This window comes from Aristolochia californica, unplaced genomic scaffold (assembly GCF_029961685.1).
Source record: "Aristolochia californica isolate CCGP_79_NKW_82.1479 unplaced genomic scaffold, dmAriCali1.0.hap1 SCAF_3, whole genome shotgun sequence".
Lineage (NCBI taxonomy): Eukaryota > Viridiplantae > Streptophyta > Magnoliopsida > Piperales > Aristolochiaceae > Aristolochia > Aristolochia californica.
Window position 1 is genome coordinate 5,408,018 of NW_027181992.1, and position 24,032 is coordinate 5,432,049.

The 24,032-nt window shown below is 36.3% G+C and overlaps 2 protein-coding genes and 1 pseudogene across 3 annotated transcripts; 1 reads left to right on the forward strand and 2 right to left on the reverse strand.

Moving 5' to 3' along the window:
* Positions 1–66: 66 nt before the first annotated feature.
* Positions 67–8,316, reverse strand: LOC137958410 (uncharacterized). Of its 2 annotated transcripts, XR_011113981.1 has the most exons (16): positions 7,698–8,316; positions 7,396–7,481; positions 6,858–7,012; positions 6,705–6,769; positions 6,345–6,539; positions 6,151–6,205; positions 5,454–5,717; positions 5,213–5,346; positions 4,277–4,475; positions 3,884–3,943; positions 3,552–3,809; positions 2,625–2,883; positions 2,324–2,529; positions 2,098–2,148; positions 1,003–1,494; positions 67–915 (listed from the first exon to the last, which is right to left on the reverse strand). XR_011113981.1 is itself a non-coding variant. In XM_068805407.1 (15 exons), exons 1-15 carry the CDS (start codon positions 7,862–7,864, stop codon positions 1,204–1,206), a joined length of 2,445 nt encoding a protein of 814 aa, XP_068661508.1. In that variant the 5' UTR covers positions 7,865–8,316; the 3' UTR covers positions 964–1,203. The 2 variants fall into 2 exon arrangements, 1 of the variants encoding a protein (XP_068661508.1); XM_068805407.1 differs by lacking the exon at positions 67–915 and having other exon boundaries at positions 964–1,494.
* A 2,471-nt stretch (positions 8,317–10,787) lies between these two features.
* On the forward strand, positions 10,788–23,812 carry LOC137958877 (gamma-tubulin complex component 2). Its single transcript, XM_068806070.1, has 21 exons — positions 10,788–11,110; positions 11,205–11,245; positions 11,703–11,751; positions 15,007–15,141; positions 15,223–15,354; positions 15,559–15,642; positions 15,750–15,848; positions 18,180–18,271; positions 18,373–18,445; positions 18,545–18,697; positions 18,798–18,917; positions 19,032–19,085; positions 19,211–19,294; positions 19,773–19,847; positions 19,993–20,157; positions 20,248–20,373; positions 20,556–20,663; positions 20,752–20,814; positions 20,894–20,968; positions 23,159–23,355; positions 23,435–23,812. The coding sequence occupies exons 1-21, from the start codon at positions 11,033–11,035 to the stop codon at positions 23,559–23,561; spliced, it is 2,130 nt and encodes a 709-aa protein (XP_068662171.1). The 5' UTR covers positions 10,788–11,032; the 3' UTR covers positions 23,562–23,812.
* On the reverse strand, positions 12,789–13,282 carry LOC137958878 (uncharacterized; annotated as a pseudogene).
* Positions 23,813–24,032: the final 220 nt, after the last annotated feature.

Genomic DNA, 24,032 nt, shown 5'->3' on the forward strand with positions numbered 1-24,032 from the left:
TTTTAACGTCTATCGATTAATTGTAGCTATACCAGTTCGTAATCAGCGTGGAAGCAATTTGCCCAGACAGTCAGATGGTTTATATAAATGTTAGCAAATGGCGTTTGTAAAACTGTTACAGGTAAAATCCGACGTCACTCCCTGTATTGGATCCGCATGTTTCCCCTCTTTGTTTTCAGATTACGATTTACAGAGCTACCATAAGAGGCCACTCTCCTCGCCATGTCAAAGCCTTAGTATTCCAGTGATGCAAGGGGCCACTACCTACCGTTTGATTTGATTTGATTTGACCACAGCATCATACGGATGATAAATAATTTCCTTTGGCTTTTCTTCTTCTGATTCATGGTGACCCTATATGATTAAGCTGGTGGCTTCCATCTTCATCCATTGCATTTAATTTGGGCAGAAGAAGAACCGTGAGAATGTGATTTGATCGATGATGAACAGCTCTCTACCTCCATTCCTTCTTGTGGTTTGGCTCCAAAGTTTGAAGGAGAGATGACCACTGACCAGTAGTGGGACCCGAGCTTTATAAAGAAAGGATGATGAAATGGGTGGAGCCTTGTTCCTAAAGGTTATTTGTAAAATACGGGAGCTTACTCATGCCTAGTTGGTTGCTATTACATTCCCGTCTGCTGGTTACCAGTGTTACTAGATGGGAAGAGCTGTATTTCGGAAGGAATAACTACTATCCCAAACTGATTCCAGTAAGGCAAAGTCGGCCTTCCTAGCTAAGGTGTTTCTCTTTGCTAAGGTAATTGATGCTGAGATCGTACTGATTAACAAATGAGCACTTGACGACTGTCACTTGACACCATCGTTGTAATAAATCTGACTTGAGGGAAGCGTACTTGTCGGAATCTCCGTGTGAATGTACAAAGCAAGCTGTGTCATAATAAGCCAACCTGTGCCCTACAAGATTGACATCTAACACAGTTTGAGAAACAGCAATGCCGACAGTAGATGGATTTCTTTAATTGAAAGGTAATTTGTTACTACCTGACAGTATAATTTACAAGGAGTTGCTAGCAAGCAACAATCTTCAAACCCCACGGGTCAAAATTACAGCTTCTGCCCGCCTGGCACTCGCCCGCCACTCTCTCAGCTTGCGCTTGAATTGATAAATACAAGTTGAAGGATACGAGGGAAGGGGAAACAGAGACATAATCTATGAACAACAGGGAGCATGAAAAAGGAATCTCAAAGGAAGAGATCTGAGAAAGACCACATTATGAACTTAGCAAATATATCGGTCTCCAAAAACTCTATATGTGCAGCACGACCAATAAACGTATTCAAGTTTCGCCCATGGGATGTGGTGTCAAAGTTGACATCGCAGCGAATGAATCTCCGTTGGTCCAATGAGGGGGCAAGTATCTGATCCATACAGCCATTTAACATTTCCATGAAGACCTGTCCCTTCTTAGAGTTATCCAATGCTGCAACAGGACACAGTTCGATTCTGGCAGAGTGATATGGAACATAACCATCCTGAAACATAAGTTGTAAGAAATGAGATGAGCATAATTGGTAAGGGGTTTCTAAGACACTTTAGAGTTTTTTTTCTTTTGGGGCATACACTATGAGCAGTTAAAAAATAATTCGGTTGCCAGGACAAAAACTTGTAGTAGTATGCCACAACCACCAATTAGAAGCATCTATCATGGAGGGCAAGCGTGTCTTGTATAATTTATAACAACAACTGTTATTTCATATAATGAAATTCCAGGAATTGTTTAACAGTAAATTTGCAGAACTTATCCCAGCTACAGAAGTAACCTGAACAGATGAATCTGTCTTTTCACACACGAATCTGCGGGAGATTTCTCAAATAGTATGTTGTCTTGAAAAACCTTTGGTAATGGTAAGATAGCAAGCAAATTATGAAGCTAACAGTAATAAACCAGTAGATTACATTTGTGCCCAATTTGTAGCAGATCTTGCCAGAAAAAAAAGCACAGTATAATGGAAACAAAAAGACAAAGGAGTCATGAGTTTTCACTTCCAAAAGAACGAAAACTCTAGACTGTAAATGATTTACTTGAGCTAAGAAATGATTTACCTTTTGCAACAAGAGATGGATAAAAGGAGTACCTGTGGTGAGGATAACAAGATTATATTCTTGAAACATTCCAATGTCTTTTGCTGCAAAGAGTTGAAACTTGTGTCAGAACAGAAAATATTCATCTTACTAGAATAAAGATTAGTTTCTTTACAAAGTTGCTCCAGATATACTAATTCCCACATGCCATAGACAATTATCCAGATGATATAAAGTAAAATAGCTGCTGATTTTATAAGATCTCAGGGATTTAAAAACCTTGCATAGCTTGTAAAAGAAGGTATTTTGGAGGTCAGGATCATCTGTCAAAGTGAGCTGGTGGATGCACCCAGGTCCCTTTAGCTTTTTCAGTAACCACAAGCCAGAGTTGAATAAGGAGTTGTTGCTGTACAGATACCCCAAGTGTGGGCCAGACAAAGACATGTATGTATGAAGGTACTTTAGATAAGGTTCCATCACTCTATCTGAGATGATAAACACAGGTTTTCCAGCATTACAATACAATCATGTCATAAATGATTGAAGTAGCAAAAGAAAATGGTGGCATTAAGGAAATTACCAGTTAATGAACTCCTTATAATTACATTTCCAATGGAATGCCCAACAAAGTTAACTTTGATATCACCATAGCCCCCAAATCTTGAGGCTTTATCAATTTTCCTCTTTAGGAAAGAGACAACTTCCTCAGCCAATCTTTCCCCCATTTCCTGGAAATTCCCAGATGTCTTGTCTTCATTGGACTCGGACATTAAACACTGTGCTCCAGGATCTATCAAAAGCCATTGATTTCGAACAAGCCTTAAATCCAAATGATGTCCCTATATTTATGTGTAGCAAGTCGAGTTAAAAGAAAAAAGGGATCAATATCTGTTCCATCCAGAAAAGATAAAGCATAAGCCATAATGAAATAGATGTGAACTATAACTTCAAAAAGCACATTCAACAGATATCAATCATATTTTTTTTGTGAAACCAGTATGGTCAGCTGTTAGCTCATGTACCATTCCCATCTACTGATAGTGACACTCTTGCTAAACATGCAGCAAAAATTACGCAAACCTGTAATTTCAAGCATAGCTAGGTCTATTAGGATCCTGTACTTTTTGCTTTTTCTCCAAAAGGGTCATTACATACACCCACATACTACAACCAAAACCCCGATATGAATTAAACTGTAGACCACAGTAGGAACTTCATGTCAACAAAAATCGTTGGTAAGATTATTAGTATTTGGTTGATGCCGTTCTTGAGGAGTAAAGGGACCTTATTCTGTGAAGGCAGAGCAGGAAACTTCCTAAAAATAATTAAGCCATTACCATAGTTCCTTCTAAAATATCTATGGAAAAAGAAAAAAAAAGGCTCATTTTCATAATGTGCGCATGGTAAGAAATTAAGATCAAATTTTATAGATAAAATGGTTTTCCATATGCAAAAAATGACAACAAGTGTAAGTTTTTTCAGTTTATATCAGTGTAGATGAACTTGCCTGAAATCCATGCACAAAGACAACAACTTTCAAAACTCGGCCATTCCTCTGTGCGCCATGACCAAGTAACTTGGGTGCACTCGTAAACGCTGCTCTCACAGGCCCAGGGCACATATCCTTTAGTTCTATCATTTCTGGCACCATGTCATTACCAGCTGCCTCTAGTGGAACATTCAGCATATGTTGTTCTACAATAACAACTGGAAGTTGCAAAGGGTCGCCAAAAATGTGCAGGTCTTGAATCGTGCGATTATTAATCTGCCAGAATGCACAGGTGTTTTAGATTCCCACCAATAAATATAATTTTTTTTTTCTTGAGAAGGATAAATAACCTTCATTTGTGCAATACTTTTCCGATGAAGCTCAGCACGTGAACTTGATGTTTGAGCTGCCTGGATAGATAATGCGAAAATTAAATATTTAAAAACATAAATTTCAGCTTTTTTCTAACCAACAGAATATATCTGCTAAAAAACAATGCCAACTATGTAGCGACATCCATACAACAAAGAACTATTCAAAGGATAACATTATAACAAAACTTCATAAGAAAAAAGAGATAAAGGGAAGATCCTTTATGTTAGTGTATTAAATGTTTTCAGCACCAGGAAATGGCTATACAACTCCACTCTCATAAAATGACATACATTTTTTTCGGGTTTTTCTAGCTTCTAAAGGCTATGAGATAATGATAGGTACCTAAAGAGGAGATACAACATACTTACATCATCAAGGTACCTGCTAGATCTCCGAGGATTTGAAACTCTTCCCAAAACATTACGATGAGTTGCCTCATCAGCTCCACTCCTCAAACAACGAGCTGGTACCTCGATCATAGAGTGGACCATCCATATTGACCATTCAGCCCTCCGATCATTAGCCCATACATTGCGCAGATATTCAAGTATCCTCTTCCCATTAGCCCTGACAGGAAACAATATTCCAGAGCTTACTGACCAAAATTCAATTGTATAAACGGAACCATCAACAATTGAACGAATCCATGTGAGAAAAAGAGAGAGACACAGACAGAGACATTTATTTCTTGTTGAAACTTCTATTTTAATGTACGGTTTCTGATATCTAAAAATTGATTGCTGACTCAGTCTAGGTTCAATCCATGTCTCAAATTATGTCTTTTATCAGCTTCCAAAGATGGAGACATGTCAACCTTGTTTTCCTGCATCAGGCTGTTATAGAAATGTCAGTTCAAAGAAAATTATTTCACAAGGCAGACTCTTCGTTCAATATAAGCCCTATCCAACACACCTGTCAGAAGCCCCAATGACACCTACACACTGAATTTCATGCCATAACAGACTGATTGAAGAACCACAATTTCTAGGCATGGACAATATTCATGCTTCCGCCTTACAAAACAGTCTATACACTGATCCCAGGTAATTTACATATTTCCCAGATAAAACTCTCAAGAGTGGCCAAAGCAGAATGACTAACATAAGTCCACCTAAAAAGTTGTATATTAAAACTCTAATGTATTGTAAATGATCAGAATGAACTTTTGATCTAAAGATCTGGACTTGCATTTGACTTTGTCAACGTAAATCATAGATTCAAAAAGTGGCATGCGCCTCAAAGAGAAAAAGAAAAAGAATAGGCAAACACTAATATTTCAATTGAAAATTTTAAATAATGCCCACCTGTGGTATTTCAAAAACATATTCCACAAAAATTGAAGTTGATTGCCCAAAGAATGGAATGCATCCAACAACTCCTCACTAGATAAAGTCTGAAGCTGTCCTTCACTGATAAGTCTACTTATAGTGCATGATTTCTGTCAATGAAAAAAATTATTGATTAAATTTGTTGACGTTCCAACAAAAATGTAAATACATTTTAAGGATATCACCACAAATTGTCATAACAGTGCAACCAAAGTACCACTAGACCATTTATTTCGTTTCCCTCCAATAGTTCGGTGGTTTTCATTTCAAACATTCCATCATGACCAGCACTCAGATCTGACTTCAATGGGGAACCAGTCAATAACTGTTCAGCTATTGAAGAATCTGAAAAAACTTCAAGGGGCTGGCCAATTGCTTTTGTAAGATTCCGCAGTTCCTCCACAAGTATGTCACGAGCGGATGATAAAGCCTTGACAAATTTCATCACTTTTTCACCAGCATTAGACCCATCACCTTTCACCTGAAATAAAAGAAAGGTAAGGATTCATGATAAGGAGGAGCAGAGCCAAAGCAGCAACACCAAGTTCCAACAATGTTGAAAGTGTAGTATTTATGAATCACAACTCCTAGCTCCGGAAGCATAACCATTTGACTGAGTTGGTTAGGGAATGCAGTGAAATCCTTCATAGACATTCAGTGAGCCACGGTTCAGTATTCTGGCCTATAGATGGACAGTGTGTTACACTGTATGGGAATTACATCCTTAATGGTATTGGCAATGTTATAAAGGCCTTCACAGATGACTAACAATGATTAATTGGATGATAAATTCACGTTTAGTTCAGAATTTTCAAACACAGTCAAACCTAGCTTTAGAAACCTAATTTTGCTACCACATGAAGCAGGCAATTAATTTGATTGCAGTAACATTCTTGGCAAGAAACTGAACATACTTGGTTGTGGTCATCATTATCTTCACCTGCAGCACCCTCTACACCAACTAAATTACTGCAACGCCAGTTTACCAAGTTATTGCAGAAGAAAATGAGGGCAAGTATAAAACCAATAAAAGAGGTGTCTCAGAATTATGCAGATTCTGATTGTAACAGACAAAGAATTGACTATCAGATCTGGAACAAGCACAAACCTGAGTAACTTCTCTCCAGGTGTATACGTCCCAGCTTTCAGAAGAACAATGTGTATGCTTAAATCCACAAGAACTGCATGAAAATAATCAAAGTGGACAGGACAGTATGAATGAAGGCCTGAAAGAGCTTTAGGAGGAATTCTGAACTGGTGGACAGCGGCGGGAAATGTATCAAGAGAAAAGTGCAAGCTTGTCCTGTACAAAGTGCATTGCAATTATGGTAGTGTTCCAAATATGGCCTAAGTTTAGTTTCCTATCTAATTTTTTAAAATATGTTTCCCATATTTATTTCATTAACGGAAGTAGAAGGATAAAAGAAATTGCACACATTAAGTAGTACAATTACACCTGTTCACTCACCCATTCTCAAGAAGCGGAGCATACAGAAGTTCGAACTGTAATATCACACCAGCTGTGGGTGGCATCTAGAATTTGCAGTTAAATAAAAAAAATCAAGAAATCACATTATTTTGAAATTATTCATACTAAGAAACTTCAGTGAGAGAGGTCCACCTCATATTTTCCAAGAGCAAAATTAAAAGCAACCATCACAGAGAGAAGAACATCCTGCCTTGCATATCTGATCTTGAATGGCTGAGATGTAAAACTGTGGTCCATATCATCAATTCTCCAAATTCCAATAATATCATCCGAGCCCAAGTCTGGAGCTGCAGCGACAATCCAGAAAACAAGTTTAAATTCAACAGTTAAACAAAAAAAGTTGAAGCTTTCACTGGCATATTATCTAGCGATGCTTATTTGGGAGTTATCCACCTTTACTTATATTTGTTTTTTTTTTCTTTTTTTCTTTTTTTTTTCTTTTTTTTTTTCTGAGAGAACCAAGGAAATTGTAACTAGTGTCTACAAGTGCTATTTACTCAATGTCAACAGTAAAATTTATTGCATCGTGATATATGATGCTGCACTGCAAAAGCTTGCTTTCTTTTCCACCTTTGGACCTTTCCTTTTCTGTATGGAATGTCCAAAGTTGAAAAACGAGAGAAGACGGTTATATATGGAGTACAACTAGTTTGCCATTATAAACGCATACCATCATATTGCACAACTCTCGCCGGAATTCCCGGAGGTCCACAGCTAGCATCCTCCCATCTCATACTGATTTTTATCTGGTACCATCTGCGAAGAGTAAAACGAAGACAAAAGTAAGCAGCTAGCTATCCATTCTTAGTTGAAAGTAATAAGTTTTTAAGAAACCAAACAATATTAAATAAAAAGGATATTAAATGGGAGCGGGAGCTACCCTAGCTGGAATTGATCAAGGTGACAATCTGAAGGCATTAAATTTTAAGAAACCAAAGAATATTAACTAAAAAGGAGCTTAATGGGAGCTACCCTTGCTGGAAGAGATCAAGGTTATGAAAGCGGTGGATGTAAATGGCAATCTCATGTACAGCGTCCAACATAGCCGAGCGGCCCCGCGGCCTGCGCGGCTTGGCATTCAGCAATCGTCTCGAGGACGCACTCTTCAAACCGATAAAACATCTGAGACGCCGAAACATATGGACTGATCGGCGCACCAATATCTCCTCCAAATTCGCATCCCTCCCTTTTTTATAAGTAAAAATTAAATAAAAATAAACAAGCAAATTAATACAGAGAGAAAGAAAACAATGTAGCTGTCTCTTCCGTAGCTCCGAAGACAGGAATATCTGAAACTCTCCACCCAGAATCGGGAGAACAACCGATCTAGGTTCTCCGTTCTACCAAGGGAAACTCGTGTCAGGAATCAGGAAGTCAAAAGGAAGACGAGATTCGAACGGCATGCTGCGGCGACATCTTTTCCTTTCCGGAGCGACAGCTACGGACTCTAGATTATGGTTTTGGTGGCCATCGATGGAGAAACGAGGTAATTTCTTGCGTCCGAAAACGGGAAGAAATGGGAGTGAGACGTTTTTGTTCTCGTCTTTCTGGAGTTAGCAACTGTTTATTAGAGCTAGAGAGAGAAGAAGGAAAACTGTTTCAGGTTTGTAGTGAGAGAAAAGAGAGTGGCGGAGTCATTCATTTGATCGGGGGAGCATTGATGACGCGATCCCATCCTAACCGTTTAATAGATAACGCGATCCGTGAGCTGTTCTCCGATTTCGAGATAACGAAATCCCTCTCTGTAGAGCAGTGACGGATGATGACAAGTGACCAGGAAAGTCGACCAAAAAATGATTACAAAAAACCTAAGAAGAGCTCACTGAACCGGGTTCCGGTTCTCGTCAGACCGCATGGTTTGAACTGCCAATGCGATATTGCATTATTAAGAAGAGGAATCTTTTCTAGGATTGCATGTGGGCTGTCCTTCCCCCCTCCTTGTTTTCTTCCTGGGTCGCTCTCAATTTGGAAAAAATGTCCACCGGGTTCTCGTCTGCGCTTCAGACGGGTCATTTTTTACAAATTTTGTGTGAGTTGACTCATGATGTGATCTCTACATAAAGAGTAGAATTTTACTTGGGTTATCTTTTTTTATTGCAAATATTTATGGACAATTTTTTTTTTATAATTTTGGAAATATTAAGGGGCATTTGTGCCCTCTTTGGAAAATAAAATTATTATTTTTTAGTATTTTTATTAATAATATATTTTTAGAATTTGAAGGAGTATTTGCATAATTTAAAATAAAAATTGGGTCAAACTATTAAAATCTTAATATTTATATACATGTACTTTGAAATCAATTAATTATACCTAGTCGAGTAAATTTGAACTAAAATTTTCTTCCTATGTCCCTCGATTGAAAAACAAGTCCGAAATTTAGCTACTACGAAATTCCATGTGTGGGTGTCGGACAGGAGCCTAGAGCGTTCTAAGCCTTTATATAGGTGAGGCTAATGTAAATCCCTTCATGAGTCTCAGTTAGTATACCTAGTTGTTATTGATTGTAAGTCCCCGATTGTGAGCAAGTGTATCGAAAAATCCAAGTGCAAGCCTAGGTAAGAGTGCCTACTTAGTTGTTGTACATCTCAAGTATCTAGAAAGCCTATTGTACAAACTAAATTGATGAGTTGATTTCTTACTGGGTTTTTAGTGGTGGTTGTCATAATATAATCAATGATAGTGGAAAAAATCACAATTAATACTTGTTTGTATTATAACACAAAATTATCTTTATATAGATATAATTTATTTCATAAGGCGAGATAGTATAAAGACCATATGTGTTTCTATATAATCTTCATATAATACAATTTATTTTATTATTATCACAAGGTTCATAATTTAATTGGTAGATGCTAAATTGTTTATCAATGTGTTTTTGCTAGTAGGAAAGTATAAGAAAAATGTCATAGAATTTTTTTCTTTTTTACCAAAAATTTCTAGCATTTGTGCCATTTTTGGGGATGAAAAAAAAAAATGGTCTTGATTCTTGTTCATTCTTCTTACCTTTGGGGGGGTTAGTCAACATGACTCAAGACATGAACTTTAGGCGCATTATTCAGTAGATAACTTCAACTGTCAAGCCATTTTAAATCATCAAGAACAAAACTTTATATGGAAATTTATATGTCAAAAGAAATATTTATAAAATTTTAAAGGGTAAAAAAACAGGAGTACTTAGTTTGGCCAGACTAAATAGTCCAAAATCTATCAGATTATTTATCTTAAATAATATATTTTATGGAGAAAAGTTATACGTAGATAAAATGTATCTAAGTCTAGTTTTAAGAAACATAAATTTTCATGTAAATCTGATCTATATTTAAGGAAATATTCGCATTGGCGTAGATAAGGGTGAAACTATAAAATGAAGCAAATCGAGAGGTCATAAAAGATTTAAGAGTAAAGTTTTTTTTATATCAAAATAGGTATCAATTGAAAGCTCATAGAGTCAAGTTTTTTTTTTTTTTTTTAATCAACATACCATTTGTGATCATGAGTTATATTTTTTTAGATATCGATACCAGAAGTACCAAATGTTAGTTCTACTAATTTTTTTTTTGTTTACCTATTTTATCTTCCATTATCTCTCCATGTATTGGCGCAAATTGAGTTTACTTTCTTCTTAAAATCTGATTTTTTACTCCAAGTGTTTATTAAAGGTACGCATCTTACTTATATAACGACCCCATTTTATAATAAAATTGACATATTCAAATAAATTAATTTTATATTTTATTTTAAATTAATTAAAATTTTAATTTTATATATGACCCCATTTATAACAAAATATTTATATAATAACTCTATTACTATATCTATTATTAATAGAATATAATTTAATTTAATTAATAAATCATAATTATTTCAGTTATAAACCTCAAAATATTCAATTCCGAAAAATGATATTCTAATTTCTAGTAATAAAATTCCAAAACCTATATTGAAGTAATAATGTAATATTTCTGGCCTTTTTTTTATGCCAATACTAATAATTTAAATTTCATAGCATCTTTCATACAAGAAAGTACGTTCTCTGATTTCGCCAGTCTCTTTCCCTAATCCGTTTTCCTTTTGCGCTTGGACCAAGCAGAGTCTTGTGTATTTTGAAAAGACGAAACTGAAAAACCCCGCCTCCTATCTTGAGCTTTCAGGTCTAGAAAGCCATCGTATCTCCCACCTGTTTGAATTTCATCCAGTTTCATTTTGAAGTTTTGAACCATTCTCGTGAGATTGTCTCACTCAGCGCGGTAACTAAGATTTGATCCATTATTTTCATTTACCATTCAAGATCCGCAACATCCATGGATTCTACAGCTTCAAGCCCTGCAACGCCTCGATGGAACATCGAGCGACCTTTTCTTACGGGTCACTTTTATCAGGTACGTCTTTCTTGATATCTCGTCTAACCCTCTGAATTGCATTTTAAAAAGTTTTGATTAACTATTGTGTTCTCTGTATCTTCTCCTATTTCAGGAATCAAAATTCACTGTCTCGCAGATAAGTGACACTTTTAGGTGCGGATCTTTCAGCAGAATTTTAGATTATTTAAAAGATTACCGAAGAATGCAGTGTTAGCACGCCTTCAATAATGTTTGTTGACTATCTTAAGAACGCAGTGCTTTCTAGTTATGTTTTTTCAGTCATCTGTTTATCGTTTATTTTTTGGCTAGTTTACTTGAAATTTAAAATTTTTATTTCTGTTTTACTTAACTTCTTTAGCTGTTTGTTGACTATCTTGCTTTTAAGAACGCAGTGCTTTCTAGTTATGTTTTTTCAGTCATCTGTTTATCGTTTATTTTTTGGCTAGTTTACTTGAAATTTAAAATTTTTATTTCTGTTTTACTCAACTTCTTTAGCTGTTGTTGATAGTCTACATTTTTCCCTTTTTCTTTTGTGATGTTTATCCTCTAAATTTTCTTTTCTCTTTCTTGAGCTAGTCAGCCTTTGGCTCATACTTATTTTCTCTTGCAGCAAGCGAAGTTCTCAGAACCCCATCGGCTCCTATCCAACTTCTGTTCAAGTACAATTTATATGCTCTGTGAATTTTTTGCATTTTTCCTGTGTACTCCTTCACGGTTTTGTACTTAATATAGTCCATCAAGCTTCATTTTCAATCTACATTTGATTGCCAGTTTAATGTACTCTGCTACTTGTATTTTGCCCCTGGTACCCAGTTTCTACTGATCAAATTTAGTAACTCAATTAAGCCCTTAATGGCTTGTGGAAATTATTTGGAGTTTGAGCAGATGGTCAATGCTTGTTGACTGATCAGTGGACTCTGGTTTCTGCAAAGTTTCTTTTTGTACTATACAGGATGGTGGTAATTTTTCAAAATCAGGTTCAGGAGTGGAGTGGGATATAGGTATTAGAAGGATTCTGTCTGCTGTAATAAGCTGTTGTGATTGGCTGGCTGGGAGATTCATCGTTGATCTTTCATATAAGGGGTCATTATGTTTGTTTAAAGTGATATCTTGAAAGGATGCGAGTGACAGTATAATATGAAGTTGTCAAGTGATTTAATGTAATGGAATCCAATTAGGATAAAGTAGTAACTGTTTCCGCCATTGGTGAGGTGAGGTCAATAGGTTATATAAACTTGCAATAATGCAGGTCACTGGCACATACTTTCCCAACTCATTGGAGAATAGTGTCTGGAGCCTTATTGCCTGTCATTGGGTTTTATTGCTTTACTGGACTGACAGGATGAAAGTGTCACTCCAGATCACCTTCACAGTAGATACTCAATCGAGCTCCTAGCATGTGTTTGTGGGGTACGAAAAGAGTGACATGTACTTTTATGTCGGAGTAAAAGTAATTATGTGCTCTTATTTCATCTGTTTTTATTTTTTGTCTGTGTCAAGTGCTTCCCTTTGCATTGTTAAGGAATAGGCCCACATGGATTAGTGAGTACAAAAGATCTTGAGTTTATTAGTTAGGAAAGAGGTACCCTAAGTTGGCTAGTCATTTTGGGATGGACTTGGCACCCAACTTTACATGGTATCAAAGCAAGTACACATATGTGGGCCTCATCCACAAAAATGGAGGACTAAAAGATCCTCAAAGTACAACAACAACTTTCTCCTATGAAATAGATGGAGCAGTATAAGCAATTAAGGGCTCATAGTGATTTGCACCAACACCACACAAACCAGTTCTTTTCATAAAGAGAAAAGCTGGAGGTTCTCAGATTTCACTTATGGGTGATGTGGGAGGAAGAATACACAATTGTCTTCATCAACCATTACATCTGATCCATGGGCTTGAACCACATAAATTTCTCTCTTGAACTCTGTAGCAAGATTTTCTATAGCTATATCATCTCCAAAAGCTGCCGCATGACCCTCCCTGTTCTCATCTATGGTTAACAAACCTTCCTCTGTATATTGCAATGTAATAATGTCATATTCATCATCTGGTGAACTACAAATGGACATGTATTTGGCCCAACTAGGACCATCATCCACGACAATGCATCTCTGTTTATATATAGACTCTGCAACCATTTCCCTCAGCGCCCCTAGGTCGACAAGTTCTTGAATGGCTCCATCCAAATTTTGATGGAGTCATTCAAGAACTTGTTGACCTAGGGGTGTTGAGGAAAATGGCTACAAAGTCTATGTATAAAGAGAGATGCATTGCCGTGGATGATGGTCCTAGTTGGGCCAAATACATGTCCATTTGTAGTTCACCAAACGATGAATATGACATTAATACATTGCAATATACAGAGGAAGGTTTGTTAACCGTAGATGAGAATAGGGAGGGCCATGTGGCAACTTTTGGAGATGATATAGCTATAGAAAGTCTTGCTACGGAGTTCAAGAGAGAAATTTATGTGGTTCAAGCCCATGGATCAGATGCAATGGTTGATGAAGACAACTGTGTATTCTTCCTCCCACATCATCCCCGAAGTGAAATCTATGAACCTCCAACTTTTCTTTTTATGAAAGGAACTGGTTGGTGTGGTGTTGGTGCTGGTGCAGATCACTATGAGACCTTAATGGCTTATATTGCTCCTATTTCATAGGCGAAAGCTGCTGTTGTACTTTGAGGATCTTAAAGTCCTCCATTTTTGTGGATTAGAGGTTGGATAGAGTCCTTGTATTGTTGGGAGGTAATCTAGGTTATTCTTTTTTCTAGAAGTGAGGTGAAATTCTTTGCATAATTTCATTTTTGAGAGGATCCTTTCTGGAATTTGATTGACTAGTCATTTTGGGATGAGCCTTGGACCCAACTTAACATACCTATTGAACGATTAAATGTTATGGAGATTGAGCTTTGCAGCTGTGTGGAGTTCTATTTGGACTAAATTCACGTACAAAAGGTCTCACCCAGAAATATATGCCTCATTGGGCCTTTGAAGGAAAGTTTCCAATCAGAGCTGGTATTTTGGGATGCCAACTAAACAATTATTAGAAGGAATTAAAGGACTATGGACCTAACCCTATCTAAGCTAAGTTCAACTAATTTTTAATTTAACCATCAAAATTTGAATTAAATGATTTAAAAAAAATTCTTCTTATTGTACATTTATTTTTTATGCATGCATCCGTTATTGATGTTCATTTATTGTTTCAATATTTAATAAATTTTAATGATAAATGGGTGATAATGGTATCATTGTAATATAATAATGTAATAACATTTTTGTAAACAATGTGACTTTTCTTTAGAAGAAAAAGTTGAGCATAGCCAAGGTGATGAACTTGAGTCCAACCTCCTTTTCCTCTTACTAGAAGTAAGGTTGAATTTGGTCTTGATATGCTATGCTATGCGAGAAGTATGAATTCTACTGTTGTCACTAGATGGGTGTTTGCACTGTGCAAGATACCTCAGTTCAAAATTGAAAGGAGTATTCAGTATGCAAAAGCATTCTGGTTTTCAGTTAATGTTTTCGAAGCGTCTAGGCCTATTAGTCAAGCTGACATGTTTGACATGGCAGACCAAATCTCCACTTAGTTTTGAAGTTATCCTGATGTATTTTCTCTCTTTTGTTCTTTCTCATTATAGTTTCTTTACTACCTCTTTCTCACCCTTTTTGTTTCACAACCCCCACCAACTGACACACAAACATGCGCAGTTTGCTCACTTAGAAGGTAGCTTTCTGTTTTTATTCTTTTTGATAACAAAAACTGCAGACCCTGCATGCTACTTGTTACCATTCCTTTTGAAGCCTTAGAATATTGTTTGTTTCCTACCTTTTAAAATTGTGGAGTTTAAGTTTGTTTTTCATCTTTAGGATCTATTTTCTTGATATTTTACAAAAAATTGTCAGGAGCTCCTGGTTATTGATGATCTGCTATCTGCATTGGTTGGTATTGAGGGACGATATATTTCAACAAAAAGAATTCGTGGGAAGGAAGGTCATGTTACCTTTCATGTTGATGCATCTGCAGATTTCACACTCCAGGTAAGGCATTAAGTTTCTCCAAATGATTGCTGTAGTCTTAAGTTTGTTGCTAGAAATGAGATCGGGGATGTTTTCATGCAGGAATTGGCGAAACGAATATTCCCTTTGTGCGAAAATTTCGTGGTGATTTCTCATTTTGTTGAGTCAAGATCCCATTTCAAGAAGGGTCTGGTTAATCATGCATTTGCAGCTGCACTCAGGGCTATTCTTGTGGTTGGTTCTTGTTGACCTGAAATTTATGCTTCCTTTTTATATCTCTTTGTGCAGTTGGGTGTTTATGCCATTGAAAATGGTTGGGTGATAGTTCCAGTTCATTTGGATCATAACTCTATATTAGGTGGTGAAATACCAATTGGCTTCTGACTTCTAACACATAGATGCAGCTCAGGCCACATTAGACAATTTTCTGAATTGCAGGATTATCAAGCCATGGTGGCACAACTTGAACATCAATTTCGACTTGGAAGACTTTCCATACAAGGGTTATGGTTTTTCTGTCAGGTTAAATCTGGTCTTAATTCCACATTGATGGTTAAAACTTAATAACTGATGAAGGAAAAAGAAAAAGAAAAAATATGTTGATTGCATTCTTTTCTTTTCCATTACAGCCAATGATGGGATCTATGCATGCCCTGTCCACTGTGATAGAGAAGGCCTTGACTGACAATTGTTCAGGATCAGCTGTTCTTAACCTCTTGCAAAACCAGGTAACGCATATGTATACATTTTTTTATAACACATGGTAAACCATATGTTACTTATGGACATTTGAAAAATTTTCCTTACTAGATTTTTTTGATTTGGCTTAATTAAATGCACTCCTATTTCTTTTGCTTATTTGCATGATATAATGAATTTATTTGAAACATAGAATTAGTTAAGTTGGTGTAGAGTGGGAAAAAGTCCCACATTGAGAAATCGAAAGAAAAATTAATTGGTTATAATATTGACAAATGGGCTTCCGAAATGACTAGTTATTTTTGGATTAAATCGGGAGCTCAATCTAACAGTGGTATTAGAGTCATAAAAAAAAAAAAGAGTGTGTGTGTGTGTGTGTGGGCCGAGGCCTAGTTTGTGTTCCCTAGGTTATTTGGGTGTTGTGAGTTCCATGAGGTAAGAGTCTGTGTGTTGTGGGCTCCATGAGGTGGGAGTCTGTGTATTGTTTGCTCTATTGGGAGTTTGTACCTACATCTGAGATCCATTATGTATAAACCTAGACACGAGGGAGTGTTGAGGAAAAAAAGTTCCACATTATAAATAAGAAGAAAAGTTAATGGGTTATAAGATTAAGTAATAAGCCTCTTAAGTGGCTAGCAATTTTGGATGGATCCGGAGGCGCAATCCAACAGTTGGAAAGTTATTAAGATTAGGAATAAACAAATAAGAAATGAGTTAGTCCAAGAGAACTTGGAGGAGCTTTGTAGGTGAAAGGTTTGATAGTCACTTGGTTACTTGTTTCTTCATGCACAAGGAAGGTCAGTGGCAGCACCTGCTAGTGATAGACAATGAAATCCCATTTGGATGAGTCTTATTGTGTATGTTAAGTGTATTGGAAGGGTTGTTGCATTGTTTCACATTAGTGTGATTGTATCTAGAAGAGTTTCGTTAGTTTCATACGGTTTAGAAGTGGCTATGGTCCAATTTTCATAATTTTTGGACTTCTATATATGGAAATATAAGGTGTACATGTTAGAATGGTAGAGGAGTCTTTTCCTCTTCAACTCACTCAAGTTAATAAAAGGATTAGGGGGCTCTTGCTTTTCCCCTAATCCAGAAACTCACGACTTCTCCAAAAGTCGCCTCCTCCCTTTCCCTATTTCTCCTCTCACTCTCAACCAACCCTATTTCTTTCAATTCTTCACATGGTGTCAGAGTAGATCGGTCTATAGTACCAGCATTCGAAGCGTCTATCTTCTCTCTTGAAGCCTACGATCTCATAAGCTAAGGGATTTCAAGTCTGGTGTGGTTTGGTTGGTAAAAATTTCGTCTTTTTGTGTTCTTTCCTGCCAAAACCCCTATGTCGATGGTTCTTGCTGCTGATTAAGCAGTATTATGTCTAATTTCTGCCCCATGAGGGCTTGCTAAAGTACTATTGACTTCTTTCTCACTATGCACACCCTATTCTATGACCTATTGCTTGTGTCATCCTTCAATTGGCTGAAAGTATCCCTCTCGTTGGAATTTTGCTGTATATCTTTGGTTTAATTGCAGACTTTATCACATTCTCTGGTATTGTGTTTGCGCACATTGTTTTTGACCTAACTGTAATTTAAAGTAGGGCCTATGTAGCTATTGTTGATATACTTGTGTAGAAAGTGAAATTGTCACTTAATTGCAACCTTGTCCCTATGGCTGAGTTTGGTGAAATTATTACCCCATGAAGATGATAAACCTGAAGTGAGAAGTTAAACTCTGCATAGAGAAAAACAAAACTCAACTCCGTGCAATAGAACTTAATTAGTTGATTTTTCTTCTTCTTTTTTATCACTTAAGAAGTCTAAGATACCTTCTTTTTACAACATAAAACTACACCTATTATGTTACAAGGCAAATATGTCCTCATACAAGATATAATTCAGCACTGCCCCTCAAGTTGGAGCATATATATTTAACATGCTCAACTTGTTACAAAATAATAAAATCTCCTTTTGTTAAGAATATAATAAAAATAAATAGATAAATAAAATCTCCTAATGACACAAGCTGTGGTGAATGTATTTCTCAACTGTTCTCTTGATTTGACGTACAGAGTCCAAATTGTTTCACTGATAACTGCATCCCTAATAAATTTATAACAGCAATAAAAATGACATCTTGATTATTTGGTCGTTCTACTAATAAACCAAATTCCTGCTAAATTCTTTTCCTTTTTCTAATATTAAATTATTATTATTATTATTATTATTTCTTATCTTTTTCCCTAGAAATTCTAATGGGGCGATTGAACTTGCTCTTCTACTTACTAGGAATTCTAATGGGGCGATTGAACTTGCTCTTCTACTTACTAGGATGTTTTAAAATGTGTTTGCCAATTACAGGCTAAGGCAATGGCTGGTGACAATGCTGTGAGGGCTTTGCTGGAGAAGATGACCCAATGTGCTAGTACTGCTTATCTCCGCATATTAGAGAGGTTATCATTATACTCATCGTGCAGGAAGCATTCTAATAGATTTATCTAGTGTAAACTCTTCCAGATATCATTTTTAATCGTTTTGACTTTTTCTCTGTTAGGTGGGTATATGAAGGTATAATTGATGATCCTTATGGTGAATTCTTCATCTCAGAGAACAAATTGCTGCAAAAGGTATCCAACTCAAATTCTTGGCATAAAATTACTTAGCAAAGTGCTTGGGCTCTCTCTTCAGGCTTTCTTATGATATAATTATATCCTTAACTTTGACAGGAGAGTCTCACTCAGGATTATGATGCCAAGTATTGGCAACAGCGTTATAGCCTCAAGGATGGCATTCCTAGCTTTCTTTTAAGTGCTTCAGAGACAATCTTGATCACTGGAAAATATTTGAATGTGATGAGAGAGTGTGGACACAGTGTGCAGGTTTTACTTTGTTGTTTTGTTTGTTAACAGTCTAACCTCTCTCCCTGATACCCCGCTTCCCGTGCATTTCTCATAATCTAATTGCACTTTCATGGATTAGGTTCCTTTATCAGAAAATTCACAGTTAATGAGCTTTGGGTCAAACCATCATTATCTTGAGCGCATAAAAGCTGCATATGATATTGCAAGCGGTGAACTCTTGAATCTTATAAAATCCAAGGTTTTGTTGGTTTCTGTTCATGCTATTTTGTTGTTTTATAATATATTTTACGTGCATCAAATGCTGATTGTTATGACAATCATCTTAGTTGGATCTTATTGTTATTTCTTCCAGTATGATCTCATGAGCAAATTGCGTTCCTTAAAGCGCTACCTTCTTCTCGATCAGGTAGGGAGTGTGTGTGCAGTCTGTATAATACACATGTATGTATATGTATATGTATTTCAATACTGTTATAACAAGCATTTTAAAAGATTTTCTTGACATCTTTTGGTTTACTGGGCCGCTTATAGGGTGACTTCTTGGTTCATTTTATGGACATAGCACGTGATGAGCTTATTAAACGACCTGATGAAATATCTGTGGAGAAACTACAGGTAAGTTCCCACAATTCTATAAGCGTACATCTGCTCCACAACTCAGATTAGTTGTCAGAGGGTTAGTGAAGTTGTTGAGGGCAACTTTTTCCAAATCGGTTTGGTCCTGGAGCTTAGTGTGCTTTTTAGTTGCTAAAAAGCCTCCTTCTTGAAGCTGGTCTTTTTGGGAGGAAGTGCTCCAGCTTCAACATGGTACTAGAGATTTCGGTTTAGTGGCCCATATATGTGTTCACTGTTACACATGCGTGCATGCTCTGTGTCCGTAGCCTGAATGTCTGTTTAGGCTTGGACATTTTGAGAGAAAATATTTGTGGGTAAAAAGTCTCACCATTCTGGAGTTGTATGTATACTTCATGTCTTAGGCTAATTCTTTGAGAGTAAATAAAAGTTGTTGAAGGAGAATAGTCTTATTTGTCCTTTCCTCGATCATAAGTTTAGTGACTTTAAAAATCCTTTGCCGTGTATGTAAAAAACAAAGTCTCTCCTAGACATAGCCTTGAGGACAACAGCTGCTGCATCAGACCCTTGTCATGAGGAGTTGACGTGCTGTGTTGTAAGTGATTTCTCTTTGCCGAAAGGGGTCTCTTTTTGGTCTTACATTTCTACTTGGTTTTAAACTAAAGGAGAACTGCCTTTTTTTTTTTTTAAAACAACGACTACCTTTCACCCATTTATTGCATGTCATCTTTTTTATCCAGGAGCGGTCATCCTTACTTAATCGATTGAGCACACTCAAGGATCTGGAATCAGGTGTGAAGAATCTACTGCTTCATACGTCTGAAGTCAAAATTGTAAAGGACAGTAGTGATCAGATTGAGCAGATGAGCATTACAGGCCTTGAAACCTTTTCTCTTAGTTACAAGGTTGTCATTTATACTTATTTTTATTATCCTTTTTAAGCCATGACACTCTTTTCCTGTACTAACATCTGGTTTTACATTGATTGAGAATAGGTGCACTGGCCTGTTTCACTTGTTATCTCAAGAAAATCTTTGACAAAATATCAGTTGATTTTTCGCTTCCTATTTCATTGTGAACATGTCAATCGCCAGCTTTGTGGAGCATGGCAAGTACATCAAGTAAGCAGATTTCTTTCACTTACACACTCTCTCTCACACATCCACACCACAACTCCACACACACCTCCCCCCCCCCCCCCCCCCCCCACACCCACACACACACATCCTTGTTTTTTCATTTTTCATACTGTGTGGGGTGAATTTGCTATATTTTAAAATATGACTAAATGAAAACCTAACAGGGGGTCCGTGCTCATAATACATTTGGGACAGCCATTTCTCGATCTTCACTGCTCTGCCGCAGCATGCTGAAGTTTATTAACAGCCTGTTACACTATTTGACATTTGAGGCAAGTTTTGTCATAATAAGATGGGTCTGTTTAGTTCTTTGCATATAAAAAAAAAGGTTGCTTCTTTATCTTATTATAGAGTTTTCAGGTACTTGAACCTAATTGGCATGTAATGAATGACAGACTTCAGTATGCCAAGAGCATAGATGAGGTCAGAACATTTCCTTTTTCATAATTGTTTGAGCTAAGTTGTTTTTAGTAGTGAGCTCTAAAGTAATGACTTGTGACAGGTGATCCAATACCACGACTTTTTCCTTGAGAAATGTCTGAAAGAATGCTTGCTCCTTTTGCCTGAACTTCTGAAGGTCAGTGATGCTCAGGCTTTTTATCATCTATGTTCATTGTACTTGAATTTCAATCACAGTTGACATTTTACTCAGATGGACATCTAACTTGTATTGCTGTGACCTCAGTCTACTGTTGTTCTGAAGTTTTATGAGTTGTCATGTTTGAGCATGTTTTTGTTGGTTTTGCCTCTGGCAATGCAGTAACTTCAGATAATTTGCAGCAGTTACCCATGGTTTTACGACTCGGCAGGTCGACTTGCGACTTGGCCGGGTTGACCCTACATTTGAAGTCTACAATTTGGGTCAGGGTGCTGGAAATAGATAGTCGGGCACAGGATTGGAGTGGTTCCAGGGTTCCTGATCCAATCTCCATCTCTCATGCTGTTGCTCCCCTTCCATCCCATCCTACTCGAATTTCTGTGCTGAAGTTCGGTGTTTTCTGGCGATGTTGCCTCTGATTTAGCAGTATCCTCTATTTCTTCCTGTTTCTCTTCATTTTTCGATGAGATCTTGCTGTTTCCTGTGTTGTTTGCACTGGAGCTTCATTGCCGGAACCTCCCTGTTGTTGGATTGTGGCCGACCTGCAGATTGGGCATCTCCTTTCCCATTTCTTCTTCCTCCTGACACTGGTCTTCCTCCTGACAGACTCAGGCATAAAACTAACACTATCGTTTGCTTTTGTTCATTTTTCCTAAGCCTATGTTAGGGAATGAATTTAATATGCCTTGATTTATGTTGCATGTATTATTTAATGTCTTTTAATGTTAAATTTGTTTCTATTTGAATCCTTGCTAACTAGATCCATGTGGAAATTTTGGAGTTTGGGGGAGGGGGGACCCTGAAGCTTGTTTCGGGCTTAAAGACTTATTAGTCAATGATTATCATAGATTTAATAATATTTTACTATTAATCAATGATTATCCAATGTTATAATTACTATTTAATTATTATTAACAGACTTAGTCACAAATGAATTTACATTGCTGTGTCTATACTTATTAATAATTATTAACAATCTATACTGCTATTAGGAAAAATAATCTAATGCTATTTGTTAATAATCACAAATATAATATATACTACTACTTATTATTGAATATTTATTGATATTTTTATATGCAACTTTTAGATGTTGAGGTCTTTATCGCAAATAAAATAGTATTGATTAAAGGCTAATAAGGGTTAATCATTAATGGTGGTTATAATTGATGAATTAATATAAAAAAATAACAACATGAAATAAAAGTAATTGGTTTATATGTTAGTAGTTAATGGATAATGAGTAATGATTGATAGGACTCTTAGTCTCCTATAGTTAAAAAAAAGTAACAACCAATTACTAACTTTAACAAGAATTGATAATGGTCTATTATTAAATATTAAGTGACAAGAATTGTAATGAAAATAATACATAAAAAATAATAATAACTTACTAACGTTAACAATTGCAATGTGTGATACATAAGTTGGATGCATAAGGTTGTAAGGTAAAAATTAATTTGTCTATAGAAATTATTAATAATTAATAGGGTTCAATTTTTTTTAATGATTAACAATATAATAGGTTGCTGTCAAGTAAAAGTATATAATAATAGTAATGACAATATAATATGCATGATAAGTTATAACGAATAACTTTAATTAATAATTAATAATCATTAATCAACCTACCACACATTTTCTCAATTCTCAAACAGTTTTTCCATTCACACTAAGTTTATGTCCCAAAAATCATTTATATATTTAGCTTATACTATATATATATCAAAATGTAGATATTGCTGGCAGCTGAATTGGGTGTGTTAACCCGACATGCCCTATCTGACTTGGGAATTGGGGAATCTGAGTTGGGTCCCAATCCTGCGTCCGAAAACCTTGGTTACACTTAATGCTTCTTGACTTTAGGTCATGAATATAGCCATGTTGAGCAAGAACTTACAGAAGCCTAATGGGATGGCAGTTTTATTGCAGCCTCATGGTTGTTAATTGCCCAATCATGTCTCTGCTATACTCATGAACATGATTCTTTTGACAAACTTGCATGTGTTTCTCCTTATTATAGGACGGTCTTATTTTTTTTGGAAATTATTACTGTTTTCCCATGCTTATAAATTTTGGAAATTCAAGGCTTTCAGAGAGACCTTTGTCGATTTTTTTATCTTACAAGGCTCTTTACAAAAACTTCACACCTGGAAAAACTTGTTGCAGAAGGTGGAGAAACTGAAAAATATATGCCTTCAGTATGCTGCTGCAATTCAGAGGTTGATACCATCAATCTTCATCCCCAAAACTGACCCCACTAATGATACTTCCGGACGGGGAACATCTAAGCCAAGGAGATCAAGGCAAAAATTTGTGTTGCTAAAACTAGCTGCAGAAAACACAACGGTCACCGACTCTGTCATGTAAGATGGAGGAAAGCAATGAAACTGTTTGGTTTGAAAAAGTTAACTTCGTTAACTTGTTTTGTTTTTCCAATTGCAGGAAGTTTGAGAAGGAATTTAATACTGAACTACGGAGTCTAGGGCCCCTTTTAAGCAACAGTTCACATGCTGAACCTTACTTAACACATCTTGCTCAGTGTATACTAGGTTTAAAAAGTGATCAATGACTCTTTTTATATTTTGCTCATTGGTTATTTTGAGTGGCATTATTTTGATCATTGCATTTGCGTACAAGTTGTGTATAATTTAGAGCTTTTCTTTTTATCTTTGATTTCTGTTTTCAATTCTTTTTCATGTTGTTGTAAATCTTGCAGATGACTTTTCTCGTTCCTCATGCTTGAGTGTTCAAAATGAATTGTTCTGTGCAATCACTTGTCGGTGAGAAAGGAAGATAATATAAATAAAAAGCTGAATAGTAGGTGAGGAATCTTGATTCATTATGAATTGGGCATTTGATTTCTTCGCATTAGACTGACCGTGGTTATCTAGCTTGGTGTTTACCATCTTGGCTCAATTCGGATTTGATGGTCAAAGTTAGGTGACAACAGTTAAAGATGTGAGGAAGTATAAGATGGTATAGAATTGAACGAGTTGCCTTAGGTTGCGGTTCATTGTGTGCTTGTACTCTTTATATCTTA